This window comes from Brachyistius frenatus, unplaced genomic scaffold (assembly GCF_029030835.1).
Source record: "Brachyistius frenatus isolate BFR_SWC_R1_liver_20210118 unplaced genomic scaffold, ASM2903083v1 Contig_93, whole genome shotgun sequence".
In the NCBI taxonomy this organism is placed as follows: Eukaryota; Metazoa; Chordata; class Actinopteri; family Embiotocidae; genus Brachyistius; species Brachyistius frenatus.
Window position 1 is genome coordinate 1,341,786 of NW_027210692.1, and position 18,423 is coordinate 1,360,208.

At 41.3% G+C, this 18,423-nt stretch overlaps 2 protein-coding genes across 4 annotated transcripts; one reads left to right on the forward strand and one right to left on the reverse strand.

Annotated features, from left to right (window-relative positions):
* Positions 1-485: 485 nt before the first annotated feature.
* On the reverse strand, positions 486-6,399 carry LOC138627921 (inositol-3-phosphate synthase 1-A-like). Of its 2 annotated transcripts, none has more exons than XM_069710564.1 (11): positions 6,152-6,399; positions 5,711-5,835; positions 5,436-5,597; positions 4,542-4,671; positions 3,992-4,185; positions 3,745-3,894; positions 2,948-3,163; positions 1,870-2,034; positions 1,665-1,778; positions 1,084-1,304; positions 486-940 (listed from the first exon to the last, which is right to left on the reverse strand). In XM_069710564.1, exons 2-11 carry the CDS (start codon positions 5,822-5,824, stop codon positions 745-747), a joined length of 1,662 nt encoding a protein of 553 aa, XP_069566665.1. In that variant the 5' UTR covers positions 5,825-5,835; positions 6,152-6,399; the 3' UTR covers positions 486-744. The 2 variants fall into 2 exon arrangements, with proteins under 2 accessions (XP_069566665.1, XP_069566666.1); XM_069710565.1 differs by having other exon boundaries at positions 5,711-5,826; positions 6,144-6,399.
* On the forward strand, positions 5,548-18,047 carry LOC138627928 (programmed cell death protein 10). 2 transcript variants are annotated; one of them, XM_069710578.1, is made up of 8 exons: positions 5,548-5,619; positions 11,145-11,370; positions 11,806-11,859; positions 13,141-13,258; positions 13,348-13,474; positions 16,178-16,256; positions 16,345-16,427; positions 17,184-18,047. In XM_069710578.1, exons 2-8 carry the CDS (start codon positions 11,281-11,283, stop codon positions 17,263-17,265), a joined length of 633 nt encoding a protein of 210 aa, XP_069566679.1. In that variant the 5' UTR covers positions 5,548-5,619; positions 11,145-11,280; the 3' UTR covers positions 17,266-18,047. The 2 variants fall into 2 exon arrangements, with proteins under 2 accessions (XP_069566679.1, XP_069566678.1); XM_069710577.1 differs by lacking the exon at positions 5,548-5,619 and adding an exon at positions 9,099-9,243.
* The last annotated feature ends 376 nt before the right edge of the window (positions 18,048-18,423 follow it).

Genomic DNA, 18,423 nt, shown 5'->3' on the forward strand with positions numbered 1-18,423 from the left:
TTATAGACGGTTGATTTCCTTGTCAGTGGGCAAACCTACAAAATCGGCAAGGGATCAAATAATTATTTCCTTCACTGTCTGTGTATATAAATAGCCCAAAACCTTTAAATGGCTACCAAAATCACAGTATTAAATACTGTACTTATCAGGTACGTTCCCACAGCTGCAAGATCAATGTCACATTTTCCTGTAAAACATATGGACCCATTTCAAAGAAAGACAGTATGCTGTATAATTGTACATTTAATATTTGAATGACACATGTAAAACTACTTGGAAAAAAATAAAAGTACAAAAAAAATATGAATACATAGTCGATGGAGCCTTAGATGACATTGATGGGATCTGTAGGTTAGGTGTCCGTCAAAGCTCAGTGAATATATTCATCAACCATCAGCGGGGAGTCCTTGGTTCAATTCCCAGTCACCCGTTACTTAATGTCCCTCCCCTGCTCTCTGTCACCGTACACCCTGAATATGCCCCTCCTCCCCCCAAAAAAAAGCTCACTAAATACAGATGAGATCTTTTGCTAAGTTCACTTCCTAAGGTCGTGTAAGAGAAGCTCATGTTTCTGTAACGAGTAAAGAGCTCCTACGGTTTTAAATGACTCTTTCCTAAACGTCTACTTGACAGTAGCGCTGACAGCGTGATCAATGACGGCTTTTCTACTTTTCAAATGAGGTTCTATGTTTGCAGTTGTTTTATGTTTTAGTTCTGTTTTGGGCTGTGGTGTTTCGCTGGCAATCATAATGCACGTGCTGTATCATCCACACGTGTATTTACGCTCTTTGTTAGGGATATATGTTTCCCATTGGTGAGAGCGACTTTTTTCAGAGCACCCACGTCCCGGTTGATGTCGGCCGTGTGCGGCGGCAGGAACTTTCTCTGCAGCTTGTGCTCCAGCAGCATGTTGTTCTGAGGAGGAAGACCAAGGCACGCTCTGAAAAAGACAAGCAGGGAGGCCGTTGTAGCTCAATCAAAGTGAAGGATTTCACACGCGTGCAGGTTTTTCTGTTGAATGAACAAAGCAACCTCTGGGGATGTTTTATGTAAAGGAATCCAAGTCTTTTAACTGATCCACACCTCATGATGTTTTCTATGCAGGCCCTCTGGCGGAAGAAGGCGTTGATGACCGGAGTCCCTGCTGGGACCAGAGGAGCCTTGCAGAGGAAGGCGAGCACTGCTAAGACACTGTGGAAGGACTGGAAGTCGTCGTCCTCCCCTTGCGGCTTGATCATCACACGCTGACAAAGCTCTGTCAGAATCACCAGGTCCAGAATGATCGGGCTGGCTAGCAGAGAGTCCTGTTAAAGAGACGAAGTGAGTATAATGGTGTGACCTTTGGCACAACATTGTCCCGAGCACGTGCAGGAATAGCTTTCTTTGAAGTATTTTAAATTTAAAAAAATAAAAAAAACAACACAAGGAATCGTCCAAGTCTGAATTTGATTTTAATTGAATGATAGCTCCGCTGTCGCACTTATGAGAGATTATGTTGAATTGTTTCAAGAGCTTAATTTCTAATGGATTAATACACTAATTGTAAAAAGTTACTTTAATCGTCGTGTTTAGCCAGCAGTTTGCAAGTTTGGACTCTTACGCCGAAAACTGTTCTCATTATGGTAGTTCAACTGTTTACAGAAACATATTAAGTGAACTCTGACCTCACAGGTGTTGTGCATTGCGATTGTATTAATCCCTCCCATCATTATTTCAGAAGTGTACTCGTCCATGGCTCGCTTGCTGTCGCCCACACAAGGGACGTACTTAATCACCACCTGAAATAAACCAGAGACAGTTCATGAGTTGGTTTTCTGTAAACGTCCACATGCAGCTGAGTGTGCGTCGGTGTTTGTGTCTCTCACTAACACAATGGTCTGGTTTCTCTCCAGGCTTGTACAGTATGGGGTTGGACCGGACCATATCATCCACCACGTTACTCTTGGAGATCTCTTTGGAGTGGAACTGCTGCGGCGCCGACAGGTTCTTCCCGTCGTTGTTGCCGAGGTGATTGTAGCTGACGATGGAGGTCGGCTGTAAAAGGCAGAGAGACCGACATTATAATCCCTTCGTTAAGAAGATCAAATGGTACGGTTAATTAGAAGTTTTGCTGAATTTCAATCAGCAGGAAGCATAATCAAGTAATTTATGGTCTCAAATATAAAATATTCTACAGTAGTGGTTTCAAACCTTTTCGCCTAATGACCTGTCAGATAACTTTAAACACACTTCAGTTCTGTTTCACGTGTTCCTTTGATGAATTTTGAACCAATTGTTACTTAAAACTGTTAAATATACAGAAGAGGAATCTGTTACAATATCTTCGACAAGACAAAGCGACACTGGTTTGTTCAGGCTCGATGGCTTGTTTTAGTGGGTCTCCTCAGGTTTTGGAGTGGCAGGAGGTGAATGTTTGAACAATTTATCCAGCACTCTGCTGCGTTTGAGCACTCTGCTTCAATTTCTCTGCTCACCTACTGACACAGTTTTTACACACTCGAGAGGAGCACATGGTGTTTGTATGCTATGACGGACTCAGGTAGGTGATAGGCTCGTTCTCTGCAATTGGCCTGTAGTAGCTAATAGTTAACTAATTAAACCTTTGAACCCAAAGCAAATGTCCTTTGTGCAGTATAACTCGGATAGAATAATAGAAGTATCACTTTTCCTGATAGAGGCGTTCGGTGCACATGATTAGTTAAAGGACAGTCAGGATTTAAAAAATCTGTTGATCATTTATATTTTCAAAGTGTCTGGTTACGATAAATGGTGTAATTTTGATGTTATTTTTTTTAATTTTTTTTTTTTTTAAAGAAAACATACCTTTAAAACCTGCCGGTGGGTTGTGGGATTCAAAGGGTTAATGGGACAATTAACATACGAAAGCTCAGCCTGTCGATAATCAGTAATACTATTTGTGTTTATTTTCCACTTTCATCATCCTCACCTTGATGCCCGAGCTGACCAGAAAGTCCACCAGCACCGACTTGATCTTTGTTTGTCCAGACTTAAAGTCGTCACCGCTGATGAACACGCCTCTCTGCACGGCCAGCTCCACGGCCCCCGGGACAAAGGTGTTCTGTGGGGAGCCGTTGATGTAGGCGCAGCCCTCCAGTATACTGGCCACGGCAAACAGGGTAGAGGGAGAAACTTCTGCTCCAGCCTGATGGAGGTAGGAAAAATAAAGAAATAATGACTATGACTGAGTGTGTCATCACTGAGGGAAAAAAAGCTTCACTCATAAGGCTACATTTCCCCAGAGACTTCTTCTCAGTCTCAAAACTCCATTGTTGATTGCATGCCTATCTTAAATTGAGCTATTTGCTGAGGATCATAAGTCTGTGAAATGGACTATTATCATTGCTGACAGCAGTACAAGCATGCTCAAGACAGGAGATAAAATAAAAACTTACCCACGAGGGACAAATTATAATTTTCTTCCTCTGATCTGATAGAAAAGGAATTGCTGACTGTTTCATACTCATGAAGCCTTTTCATTTACAAATCCATAGTGTGTGTTAGACGAGCTAATCTTTTCATCCTCTAAGCTTTATTAATCGCTAAATGTAATGGAGGATTACTGTTTGGTCTTCAGTATTCAGAGGAAATTAAAATTAAATGGGTGAATCCCAATGACTACCGGCCACCAACACAATTTAGCTTCAAGGACAATTAAAGTCCTTGCCTCACTTCCATTATTGAGATTTCTATTGAAACCAACCTCTTGCTGTTTTTTTTCCTCACCTGAATTGCTGCCAGCAGGTTCTCGGCAGTGTCATTGACCCCTGGTATGATGTCACAGAAGCGCTCAGTATTGGCCGTCCACAAAACAATGACTTTGTCCACACCACTGGACTGATGGAAGTCCCTTATGTCAGCTCTGATCTGCTCCACCTGGAATATCATTTATTTATTTTTTTAAGTCACATTACAACAGAAACAAAAAAGATACAATTGTATTAATGTAAGGAGAGTAGAGGCTTTTTATAACCTGCTCTGCCATGGTCCCAATGAGGACGTTATCTGCCCGACTCGCTTGGTTTGCAGCAATGAATTCTGGGATATAGATGGACGGTCTGGGTTTCAGGCCGCTCATGTGTGGCCGCAGCTGCTCCTGTACTGACCAGTCAAACACCTGAGCTCGCTCCATTGCACTGCCCAGATCCATTGAGGAGATATCCCACCCTAAAAACACAAAAAAACAATTAAATAAAGAAAAGAAAAGTGCTTCTTCAAATATCTCATATTTTCCAGAACTAAAAGGGCAGAGGCTGGCATATCCGAGTCATTACCTTCATCTTCTCATCGACTATAGCAGCTCTATAAATAGGTTGGCTGTTAAAGCTCTTCCCTTATGAAGCAACGGACTCCACTGCTTTGGAGAACACCATAAGAGGGAGTTTTAAAAACTGTCCTGGAATCAGATTTAGCTGCTTTTTGTTCACACTCCTGTACCTCATTTGCACTCTCACACACACATTTACACACAGTTTCTGTCTCAGAGTTTAAACCTTGAGCTGACCGTCTGGAAACGTTCGTACCGTCAAAGACTATATCATTAGGGTGCACCATTGGCAGGAGGTCACGGAAGGGCACGTTGAATTCGCCCTCGAGACCTGATCCCAAGCAAACAGTAGATGCCTGTAGGAGAGAGCCGAGGTAGTTTGCTTTCTGAAGAATAAGGAAGAGAAGGGAGAGACAAGCACTGTGATTTTTCAGGTTTTGCAGTCTGCTACGAATATGTGAACCAGATGAAACTGGCCAAAATGGAAATCACAGACTCTGGCTCATAGAGGTAACAGTGTATGCCCATATAAGTGGAAATCCCCAAGACTCGAGTCAGTTAAGTCCTGAACACCCCACTGAACATGTCAGCATAACCAGCCTATAATGCATCTCTACCGCTGTATCCGAGGCCGTACAGTCAGCTATATTTATAAAATAGGACAAGAAGCTTCTGTATTAGCTCGCTGGTAGTAAACCTTCTGGATTTTACATCCTATGATAGTCTGGTTGTAAAGGGTTTAGTCACCATCTGGTGCTTTTTTCCCCCCTACAAATTGCACTTTTTTTTTTAGAAAAGAAAATCCTTAACATGCTGTAGCTGCCTAACTACGGAATGCTTTATAGAAGTGGTGGCCATTTTCAAAGAACACCATTAAATGTTTTCTTTTTCTGGCCTATAGGCAGTATGTAAATCCAGAAATCAGTTTGTCGAGCCTTGAAAGTTGCTTTGAGATGGTGTAATGCGCACACTGAACATCATACCTGCCTATATTTGCGTCAAAGTTCAATTTTTTTTATGTGGACTCCTCCTTTCAAATCACAAACTTTCACTCTATATGGAGGACGTTTTTCCACACTGGCAGCTGGCTTCCCATCCGTGTGTGTGTGTGTGTGTGTGCGTGCAGGTACATCCGAGTCCCTCCACTCACCTGTTCACCACTCTTGGTCTTCCAGGTGAGACCCAGGTTGTTGGCCAGCACCGCTGCAGTGACTGTGGTCCCATTGTTGCCTCCCCAGCCCACCAGCATCACGCCCAGCCGGGGCACCTTCCGCTCGGTGCGAAATGTCATCTCGGTGGTGCAGGGTGTCACCTGTATCCCGTACAAGTGCAAGGTGAGTGGCAGACTGAACACGTGCATGGAGTGAACACCCCCCCCCCCCAAAAAAAACAACAAAAAAAAAAAAAAAAAAAAAACAGACTTACCGTGACTTTGTTCCCATCTCTGTGGACTGATGTGGTCTGGTAGGAATACTGAGCCACGATGTGTGTGTCTGTGTACTTCACGTTAGGGCTGTTGATGTGAATGTTTAAAGGCATGGCTGCGGAGTCTGCAAGAAAGCCGGAGAGAAACGCATCATTTACTCAACTCGGAATGTGGAAAGTGCACAATGGGTAATGATGCATTTCCTTAGCGCGTCACGTTTAAGTCAAGCTATCGGCATGCCATGTTGCAAAATTACGAAATGAGTTATTTCATAGTCTTTCACGGCCACCTCAAACTGATCAAAAGTTAAAACATCTCTCAGCACTCCCCGACGTGCGTGATGTTCTTTTCTGGCCGTTGACTATGAAGACACTTGACTTCATGAATGAATGACGCACGACAACATTGGGCAAATATTTGAAACCCGGAAACTCCCTCACCTTTTTTCCCCCCTCACTTCAGGTGTAAAGATCTATCTTTCAGTAACTTCGCTAATACGAGGACGGTCCCGTTGATGTCTGGCTCACAGTTCTTCGCCTGAATAACTGGAAATTTCCCGTCGTTTTCGTCTAAGAAAGAGCCTGGTAGCGCTTCAGCTCGTCAGTCCACACAGCGATAAGTATCCTCCCTGGCGCGACGGAGTCAGCTCGACGAGCCAATCAGATTGCTTCATCTTTGTTCCGGACCCCTCGCGAGGATGGAGAAATATTTGTAGAAGTCTCATTGCTTCCAGTTTAGAATCACGTTGTGGCTGAAAGGTCCCTTTTCAACTCAATAAAATAAAGAATGGGATTGTTTTTTTGTTTTTTTTACTATCCTAATTCATAACTATGCAGCCATCAATTATTTCAGTCTAATAAATGTGGCTGATCATTTAGAGCGTTTGCGCATTTCATTTCTCTGCCCATATATATATGTATATATACATATACAGTGGGTACGGAAAGTATTCAGACCCCTTTAAAAAAAAATTAAATTTTATTCAGACCCTTTGCTCAGTATTGAGTAGAAGCACCCTTTTGAGCGAGTACAGCCATGAGTCTTCTTGGGAATGATGCAACAAGCTTTTCACACCTGGATTTGGGGATCCTCTGCCATTCTTCCTTGCAGATCCTCTCCAGTTCCGTCAGGTTGGATGGTGAACGTTGGTGGACAGCCATTTTCAGGTCTCTCCAGAGATGCTCAATTGGGTTTAGGTCAGGGCTCTGGCTGGGCCAGTCAAGAATGGTCACAGAGTTGTTCCGAAGCCACTCCTTTGTTATTTTAGCTGTGTGCTTAGGGTCATTGTCTTGTTGGAAGGTGAACCTTCGGCCCAGTCTGAGGTCCAGAGCACTCTGGAAGAGGTTTTCTTCCAGGATATCTCTGTACTTGGCCGCATTCATCTTTCCTTCAATTGCAACCGGTCGTCCTGTCCCTGCAGCTGAAAAACATCCCCATAGCATGATGCTGCCACCACCATGTTTCACTGTTGGGATTGTATTGGGCAGGTGATGAGCAGTGCCTGGTTTTCTCCACACATACCGCTTAGAATTAACGCCAAAAGTTCAATCTTGGTCTCATCAGACCAGAGAATCTTATTTCTCATAGTCTGGGAGTCCTTCATGTGTTTTTTGGCAAACTCTATGCGGGCTTTCATATGTCTTGCACTGAGGAGAGGCTTCCGTCAGGCCACTCTGCCATAAAGCCCCGACTGGTGGAGGGCTGCAGTGATAGTTGACTTTGTGGAACTTTCTCCCATCTCCCTACTGCATCTCTGGAGCTCAGCCACAGTGATCTTTGGGTTCTTCTTTACCTCTCTCACTAAGGCTCTTCTCCCACGATTGCTCAGTTTGGCTGGACGGCCAGGTCTAGGAAGAGTTCTGGTCGTCCCAAACTTCTTCCATTTAAGGATTATGGAGGCCACTGTGCTCTTAGGAACCTTGAGTGCTGCAGAAATTATTTTGTAACCTTGGCCAGATCTGTGCCTTGCCACAATTCTGTCTCTGAGCTCCTTGGACAGTTCCTTCGACCTCATGATTCTCATTTGCTCTGACATGCACTGTGAGCTGTAAGGTCTTATATAGACAGCTGTGTGCCTTTCCTAATCAAGTCCAATCAGTTTAATTAAACACAGCTGGACTCCAATGAAGGAGTAGAACCACCTCAAGGAGGATCAGAAGAAATGGACAGCATGTGAGTTAAATATGAGTGTCACAGCAAAGGGTCTGAATACTTATGACCATGTGATATTTCAGTTTTTCTTTTTTAATAAATTTGCACAAATTTCTACATTTCTGTTTTTTTCTGTCAAGATGGGGTGCTGAGTGTACATTAATGAGAAATAAAATGAACTTTTTTGATTTTAGCAAATGGCTGCAATGAAACAAAGAGTGAAAAATGTAAAGGGGTCTGAATACTTTCCGTACCCACTGTATATATAAAAAGACTTTATCCTCAAACGTAGTCGTCTGTAAATGAGGAACTACAATTGATATGTAAAGTAACTACAGTGGTCTCTGTACTCCACAAAGATGTTGACTTTGTAAGTGTTAGCACTGTAGTGTAATCATCTCTACACATATTCTCAACAAATTTAGGATTCATGGTACTCAGTCTAAACATAGTGATAAGGCAATCAATGTCCATCCTCTGACCACTGTCCAAATGAGCTTGTGTTAATAAAGGTCAGCCTAAACACAGGCTAAATGCAAAAAAAAAAAAAAAACAACAAGAAGCATATTTCATGTGTATGAATACAAGAATATGATTTTTTTTTTTTTTTTTACACCTAGATTGAACCTTTATCTATGTTTACAGTTTAATTAGTGGTTGCAAATATCTATTGTACTCTATAGGTGGCATCGCTGCTCAATACAATTACGTTGCAAGATGAGCTTTTTGCTCAGACTATATTCCTTTATTTTACTTGATGAATTTTTTTTTTCCATACTTTAATTAATTCAATTCAGTCCAAAAACCCAAATATATTCAAGATAGCATTGGATAAAATAAAATAAAATAAATCCTCACATTTGTAAAGTTGACACTACAGAATGTTTAGCATATGTGCTTGGAAAACAAACTCAGCCAGCAAGTCTGTATCTGATTAATTTCCTCTGCTTAACTAGTTGTTTCAGCTGTAATCATTTATTGAAAAAAAAGAAGTTTATTCAGCTTTTTCCTTTTGATTTTTATGAAATGCCACAATATTCTCCCCCGCGTTAATTTTTTTTCAGTCATTTCGTATACCTACATATATGAACTCCGGTGTGTTGTTTTCATCAATTGAAGAAAAATACTTCCCTAAAGTAAATAAAAAAAATAAAAAATAAATAAATGCTACAACCGAGATCTAACTCTTCTAGATGACGTCACAGTCGCTCTTGTCCCTCCGTCCTCTGATTGGACGGCGCGTGTTTACGTAGCAACGGTCCCGGAAGGTGTCGCTCGGGCCAGTCCTGAAAAACTTCCGCCTTAAGTTATAAAGAAAACACAGCAGCTAAAAGGCGATCGACGGCGTAACCGGCCCCCCAGTTAAGAAGTCAGACCGAAGGTAGATACAAGTACACGTTTGACACGCGCACGCCGACTTTACGCGTCTCTCCTCGAGCAGCTTGTCGACGTGTTTTCTGGCTCACGAACGCGAATCTACAGTTTTAACGGAGCTAGCGCGTAAAGCTGCGCTGTTTACACTGCTAGCAGGTTTGCTACCACCGATTTGCTCCGGCCACAGGCCGCGAGTAAGATCATCTTTGCAGCTAGAAGGCGATAAATATGTCACTTTACCCAGCCAGCTGGCCCCCTTCTGACAGTGGGTTTTGATAGCTTTTTTTTTTTTTTTTCCTCCTCCCCGTAGATAAAACAGTAAACCCCATTTAACCTCACATACGCTACTTAGTTAGCCGAGTCCAGTTAGCCGAGTAGCACTTACCTTGGGGCTGCCTGCACCCAGTCAGCTGGTTAATTAGTTTTTGTTTTGTTTTGTTTTGTTTTTTTAGCCTGCCAATTAGCCAGGCTGAACTCAGAAATAGTAACGTATTAAATCTACTTTACGTCTTCGAAAAAAAAAGATCTGAAGTTTCGAAACGTAAGGTTAGCCGAATGCCCCCCAAACGCTTCCCATTTAAGTCAGCTGAGATCTGATCTGCACCACCAAACAAGTCTTGTCAGTCACGTCTTCTCCGTCCTTTTAAATAAACTACGTATAAAATATAATCAATATATCCAAAAACAGTCAGGACGTAGGTGTGGCAGGGCCTGGTTTATAATAAATCAAGTCAGATTTATTTACACAGGGTTGACCAAAGTCCTGCCGCATAGTCAAACAATCGGATAGACTTGAACATAACAGGAAATAAGCAATAAAAAAACACACAATCAAATGATTTAAAAAAAATACAAGATTAAGCCAAAGCAAACGCAAAGACGTAATAGCAGTAAATGGTCATTTGAATTGGGGTCTAATCTGGAAAACATGACATGAGGAATAGGGGCGCAACAGGTCGGGCAGATAGGTCGGGGGTTGCTCCATTTAAGTGCTTAAAGACAAACAATACAATTTTGAAATGAATCCTACGCCGAACATATAGCTAATGTGAGAACGCCAGGATAGGTGAAGTGTGCTCCTGCTTACCTGCACCAGTCAGGAGCCCCGCTGCAAATGGGATGTTCGTGTCTGCCCAATAGAAGGAATTATAATGGTCCAAATCTTATATAAATTCACGAGTGACCACCCGAAGGCTGAAAGAAGCTGTCTTTGACCACAGATTTGTTCTGCAGGTCAAAGAGGAATCAAAAATAGCACCCAAGTTATTTACATGAAGAAAGTTTTTCTTGTTTCCATGATGTTGAAATTGTCACATATTTAAGTTGATGTTTGGTTCATTGAAGTGTTGCCGTCATCGGCCACGTTACATAGGGGCTGCACCACTCCCTCCAGGTTAAACATCCAAAATGATCTTTTCCTGTCGGATAAGTCTTATTTATGCAGTGTCGCTCGGTGTATTATCTGCATACATGTTACCTGTTTCAGGTATTATAAATAGTATTATACTAATTTAGATAGTCTGTGATCTAAATAACATAGACTTGCAGATCCACATTTTTCTCAGTGCCTAAAATCTGAGTGTCTGCCAAAGTATGTTACTAACTTTAAAATGTGTTTGCTAACCGCTTGGAACTCACTGGAATCTTTTTTTTTTTTAAAGAATGATAACATGAGGCAAGAAGTGATGTGCCCCACCAGTCAGCACCCACCTGTGAACAAAATCCACTTTATCAAGGCGGGATCAGTGCCGACGCTGATAAATAGTGGATCAGATCAGTGCATCCGCACTAACAATCAACTTTAAGATACTCTCATTAGAGTATACTGTACAACCTGCAGTCTACCAGAACACAGCCAAACCTTTCTTGATCATTCCCCCTTTATTTTCTTTCTCAAATGTGCTCCAGGCTCTCGCCACGCTGGAGATCGAGTGGTTTTCCGGGCGAGTGTGAGTGAGTGCGAGCGGGTGAGTGCATGTGTGAGTGCGTGTGAACTGCAGTTTTCCTCCTCACCGTTTCAACAAGAGCTGCTCCTCCCTGGAGGATGACAATGGAGGAGATGAAGAATGAAGCGGAGACTAACTCCATGGTATCCATGACGCTGTACGCCGTGATGTACCCGGTTTTCAATGAGGTAAAAAGTACTGACGTTGTCGTAAAATGCTCCCGTGTTACTTCACAAAAAAACGGAAACTGAAGGTGGGTGTTCATAGCAAGAGGCTGTAAGACGGAGAGAAAACTAAACTAAATGCACTGCGAGACAGATTCCCACTGCACTTTAATGTAACGATCTACATGACAGATTATTCATATTGCAATTGAGTGTGAGAAGGTGCTTCACAGTTTTCATCATCTTACTTTCCAAGTAAATTGTGGAGGCCAGCTGAACCTGTTCTGACAACATTATGAAGTCTAACATGACACGCAGCTGCATTTTAAGACACTCCAATGTCTAGTCAGATGCTAGGTGACACAGCGATGGCCTCAACGTGTCCAGATTTGGTAATGATGTGTGCTCTTCCTTTTTTTTTTTTTTTATATCATCTTTTTTTTTTTTAAACCCCATCAGCTGGAGAGGATCAACCTATCAGCAGCCCAGACACTCAGAGCAGCCTTCATAAAGGTAGGACTGTGCATTAATCAGATGTCTTGAAACATAAAATCACCATATCACCACCCTGTGACCCTCACAACTTCCTGTAATCGTTGGATAAAATCTAGACTGCGTTCCAGTTTTCCGACACACTGCAGCAGCATTTACATTTTATCTGATGCTCTCAGTTCTTTCCTGTTGGATACTGTGGCAGGCAGGGTGTTTTCTCTTTGGCTGTGACTGCGGTTAAAATATTAACCTCCTGTTTCGAGAAAAGAGAACAAAGGCGCTCCAAATGTTGCCTGATTCCCCTTCCTGGAAATAAACGAAAAACGGGAGGAAAAATGCAAATTGAATACATCATTATTTTTTAAACAACGTTTAGCTGAGAAATCCTGTTGCATAACACTACACCTCTTTGTTAATGGCTAGCGTGTATAGTGATATTGATTTATCTGCGATATATCCATCGGGATCTATAGTATATAGATACAGTATAAAGACTAAATGTTTTGGGTCCAAAAGGTGTAACCCATCTTCTTTTTTTTTTTTTTTTTTTTTTTTTAAAGAGGCAAGCAGGGCTAATGCAAAGCAAAGTCTCTTTTCTGTTCTGCTGCGATATATAAAAAGTTTTGATTAGTTTTCCAATGCTACCTCGGTTATGAGTTATATTTTACTTTTTTGTGCAGTTCGTTAAACTCGAGCGCCTCAGTTTCCGTAATTGATATTCAAATGAATTACCTCAGCTCAGCAGGTATTAATAGAACATAAAAGGTGCTGATATTCACAATAGCGACACCCGACTATAATCATCAGATGAGACTTTGTTAAAGTCCAACTACTTCCCTGATTGTACTGGAATAATAAAAGCCCAGTGGCCATAAATTGACTCTAGACAGTTACAGATGAGCAGTTGTGTTCACAGTGTGTGTAGATTAAATATTAATGAAGGAGAAGCAGCTCTGTCGTTGTACAAACCAGAGGGAGAGGTGATCACCTTACAGCTGTTTTACTCTGACATTTGGGGGTCTTTTGTCCACTTGTCTCTCTGATTAGTCTCTCTTGCTGCCTCCTGCCTGGTGTAATTCAAGATTGAATTATTCAGGAGGAGAGCTTTTGTGCATTCATCTGAACTGCTCACAGCGGACATCTGACATTCAATAAAGTTCTAGCTTTGTTCTCTGCAGCTCAATCTAAGCTTCCTCTTTCTTTTATTGAAGAAGACAAACTGGGCTATAGTTATTTTTACTCATACAAGTTGCTTTTTTCCCTCTCCCTCACAACGCATGCATAATTCTCCTCTTTTATCAGGCTGAAAGGGAGAACCCTGGCCTGACTCAGGACATCATAATGAAGATCTTGGAGAAAAAGAACGTCCAAATCAACTTCACTGAATCCCTACTGCGCATGGCAGCCGATGATGTGGAAGGTGAGCTCACCTGCTTTGTATTCTGTCCGTTTCATGCATCTGAATTGCTGAGTCTCTCTGGGAATGTGCTAAACACCTTTGTCCTGTAGAGTTCATGATTGACCGGCCTGAGCAGGAGTTCCAGGACCTAAATGAGAAGGCCAGAGCTCTGAAACACATCCTCAGCAAAATCCCTGATGAGATCAATGACAGAGTACGCTTCCTACAAACTATCAAGTGAGTGCAAGCAACACGCGCGCACACACACACACACACACACACACACACACACTTCATGCTGTTTTTATTTTATTTTTTTCCTGTTTTCAGGATAAAAACAGCAATTCATGCATGACAAACAAATGATGATCTGTCCCATAGAGTGCAGTAACATCAATCTTTCCAGTGTTTTGCGGCAGGGGCGTCAGTTCTTAACTACAGTGCAGTCTGTTAATTAACCTATATCCTGGTTATGAGGTAAACATTTGGCGGTGTGCGTGGTTTCGTTTCCGCTGCACGTTTTTTTTCTTGTAAAATGTAAAAAAGTAACAAAAGGCATAGAAAGGCAGAAATACTTAACCTTCACTGGTAGGTTTAACAGTTTAAATTCAGTCTAATAGGCCTCAAAGCAACACAACTTTTCTTGTATCTTCTCACTATAGCTTTATGAGTTGATCAATTTGATTGATGTTACCCTTTCTTGAATTCAATTTATTCATTTATACATCGTCACGTGGCCTCCCTTCAGGCACCACCTTCAACAAACAAGACATACTGTACAAAGTTTCAAGAAATATTGCATGCATTAGTGATAAATATCTCTAGCTGTGAAATCTTTTCATGGTTAAATATATATAATATTTTCAAAATATTAAGCATTTCTTTTGACATATTTGTAACATTTGAGTGAATGGGGAGATTCTTCAACTCCTCTAAAACTTTCTGTCATTGTCGCAACAGCAACCAGATATCATCTCGGTCAGATTCCTAATGCTTCCTGTTTCCCCGTGTTTCTTTGTCTAACTGATTATTTGTCTAACGTGAGACAAGGCGTCCTCTCCTGAGTCGCAGCTCCGCCTCACCCGCTCCTTATCACAAGTGACAAAACTGCACTCAGTGTACTCATCAGCCTTTTCTGCTGAAATGATCTGATCCTTCAACAACTCTGTGCGCCAGGTGGTAGTTTTAGTCTTTCTGTACCTTGCATAACGTGTTTTTTTTGTTGTCATCAGCTCCTGTGCCTCGCCCCATTTGCGTCTTTTGTTCTAAAAAGACAATCTATACAATTTGCAATGTCACAATAACATATGATCTTGTTAATTAGCTCGCAGCCAATAGTATCAAATCCAGCAATCTCTATATGTCACGAACAAAAAAACAAAACCTTTTTTTTTAATTTTTTTTTTAAATTTTTTTTAATCAAGGCTTTTTTTCACTCTTCACTCCAGAAGAAAAACACTATGTTTTGTATCAGTGTATCTTAAAATATTGCTGTTGCTCAGCCGTTCATCCTTCCACTATGTACAACGGTCGCAAAAAAGTATACCTCTTTAGCAGAAACTGAAAAAGAGCAGAAGAACAGGTAACAGGCTGGTGCTTGTTTTTCATTTTGATTAGAAATCTTGTTACTGAAGGAAACATTAACTAGGTCATCCTCACCGTCCACTACACACACACACACACACACACACACACACACACACACACACACACACACACACACACACACACACACACACACACACACACACACACACACACACACACACACACACACACACACTCTCTCTCTTCATGCTTTTTTTTTTTTTTTTCTCTTTCAAACACCAGTTTATACTGTTTTCAGGACAAAAACAGCAATTTATGCAAACTATGATCCTATAGAGTTCAGTAACATCAATCTTTTCTGGTTTAGTTTCCGCTGCATGTTCTTTTTCTTCTCACTTCCTCTCCAACAGAAGTCACACCCTGTGACTACTTTGTTCTCCATTTAAACAGACATTTGACCAATATTACGATTACAGGTTTCTGTATTAACATTCATGTTGACAGGTTAAACTTAATGTTTACAGGTTAAACAGATATTTGTGTGCATATACACAATAGGTAAGAATTTTTGTTTATAAGAAAGTTGTCTGGAGCTGATCAAATGACTCATGGTTGTGCACACTGGTTGGTATTGTAACTTTTAACTTGTGTCTGCTCTAACTGGCAATAGCAGCCGGACGTTAAAGGGGCAGCAGGAAATGGAGCAGTGTCAGGTCAAGACACACCCAGTATATTTTGCATTAAAAACCCAGTCATTATTGGTAGGTGTAATGTAAATAACTACACTGCCCTTTTTACAATGGTTAATTCAGTGTTATTTGAATTAAACAAATGAGATGACAACGCATATTTTTATATGAACTTCCCAAGGAGACATTCATAGTGTTGCATCAATTCATATGCAATAAAATTGTCTCATTTAGGAAAGAAAGATACAGCTGAACACATGAATGTGAAGTGTGTGTCAGTGTTGGATTTGTGAATTTGGAAAATCACAAACACCCATATCCAATGTGTTATAGTTTTTTCCATCTACATTCCTTTAAGACTCCCCCTACACTGCCTGTGATTTGCTCTGACCCTGACAGTCTTACCATACTTCTTCATGCCTAAACCTGTCCAACCTAACCAACGAAGGCAACAAGTAATAGCAAACCAGAGTAGAGTAGGAGTGTGTCTTAAAGGAATATTGGTGGGGGAAAAAAGGCTATCCGATATTGGAACGATCTCGGGGAGAGGGTTTGGACAGAGCTTGAATCTTGTTTTATATTGACTGTTAACACCAAAACACAAAATTCAACACACCTGTTGGTGTTACTACAGGTGTAGTATCATCACACACCTGTGTTGAATTTTGTGTTTTGAAAAACTGATCTTGCCTTTTGTTCACAGAGACATAGCCAGCGCCATAAAAGAGCTCCTGGACACAGTCAACAACGTCATTAAGAAATATCAGTACCAGAATCGCAGAGTGAGTAACGGGCACACTGGTGTAATGCTGTCACATTTTATCTTTGTTTCTAATTGATGTCTCCGTGTCATATTTCCTACTCGCCAAGGCCCTGGAGCACCAGAAAAAGGAGTTTGTGAAATACTCCAAAAGTTTCAGTGACACCCTCAAAACATACTTCAAAGACGGAAAGTAAGTGTAAAACTGTAACACCACATACTGTGCTTCAGCTCATCATTGCACTGTTCATTAAAGATGAGTTGTGGCAAAAGGCTGGGAGAGCTCTATGTAAATGTTGGAGAGAGAGAGAAAAAAATCTCCCTTTGACTCCATTGCATTGAGATGATGCCAAGTTAGTGCTGAAAATACATACCAAGTATTGATTTTGAGTTTGGTACCAAACTTTGATACTTTTACGGCACCAATTATATATTTCTTTGATACTATCTTGTACCAAAAACATGCAAAAAATGTCTGTCAGATCTTTCAGAAGGTCTTTTGCAGTCAAACAGGGTTTTTATTTACCTTTCCAGCAGTCATCTCACAAACGTTTCTTGGTCTTCCAGTCTTTAACTCGACGTCTACTATTCCTGTTAACTGCAATGTCCTATTTGCAGAATGAACTAAGGAAACGGCTGTCTGAAAATACTTTGCTATCTTACTTTACTATTCACAAAAAAATGAAATTTTGCCCAAACTTTTGCATGCCACTGTAGTATCATCCTGCTTTGTCCCAAGATCCAGTAACATTTCTAGAAAAGGGCACAAATGCAGGAATGTTTGTATTGACTCAGCTGGTCAGTTGTCTACAAAGCCTTTGGTTTGTCTTCGAATGTCTTGGCCAGCCAGAACAAGCTGGGGCCCGTTTCCATTCTCTTTTCCTCACTAATTGTTTATTCTCTGTTGAAACAGTCCGTCTTCTCAAGTTGTATTTTTCTTTGTTCCCAGGGCAATAAACGTCTTCATCAGTGCAAACCGGCTCATCCACCAAACCAACCTCATACTGCAGACCTTCAAAACCGTGGCCTAGCCCTCCGAGACCACAGAGTCCCCCCCCCCCCCCCACCCGTCCTGTGGGGGAGCAGAGCAACTGCTAGAACGGCAGAAGCTTGAAGAGCGCCTCACCCATATATGTAAATTAGAGTTGATTTTTAGGGTTGGGGTCGATGTCATTGGAGTCGAGATTCTAGATTCCACTTCAAGAGACTGAAAAGTGCCATTTGTTTTTTTCAATGAGGATTTTCCAGTCTTGAAATGGAACTGAATGGGCCCAAAGTCTTGGTTAATTGATTTTATTTGGACAGTTTTAATTTATAACCCTGGTCTTGTTGGGAGGTGGTGAGGCGAGGTGTTTATTAAAGACTAATTGCCATTTTTCTAATATATTCATGTTGATCATTTTACTTTTAGCTTTTCAGTCGCGACTACACATCTGAGACCACATTCAGTAGGGGTGAGTCTCAGTCGTCTGTACTGGTTTTCTCTTCTCGCCTCCTATTTGTGTCATTTTGCCATGGTCTGTATGCGCAGCATTGGCAAAAAGCACCTGGCTGCAGGTGAAACAGTTGCGAGATGAAGCAGTGGGACATTTGAGAGGCAGACTCAAGATTTCGTTTCTCTTTATTATCAGAAGACAGAAAGCCAAATGACTTCCAGCACAGTGTGCGCCTTACCAAGTCCTGTAACATTCCCTCCTCTCAGAGTGTAATGAAGTGGAGCCAGTCCCTGCTGTTAGGGGATGTAGAGAGACATGAAAGTTCTGTATTTAACTGATATCTGGTTGCAAATGTTCAATAAATAGTTTCCAAATGATGATGCTTTTTTAAATGTGTCCGAGTCCACTATGTGAGGGGTTATTGTCTTTGGATGAGAGTTCAAAGTTGGTCAGGCCTTATTTTGGTCAATAACAACATAAGGGAAATATTTTCTCATTTACAGTGACCACCAACTGATGATTTTATTTAAAAAATGCTTCAGTGATTTATCACTGCACCTCTAAAACGCTGTCCCACAGACGGGTTCAAAAGAATGCATCAGAAATGGTATGTTTTATTCTACAAATTCTTCATTGTCCTCACAACATGCTGTGTATCTTAAACATAATATAACTTAACCACCAACCGTTTGGAGATTTGTGTGTTATGCAAAGGGCTGCTAAAGTAACCTTGAGTTTTAAGCAGGGATGAGG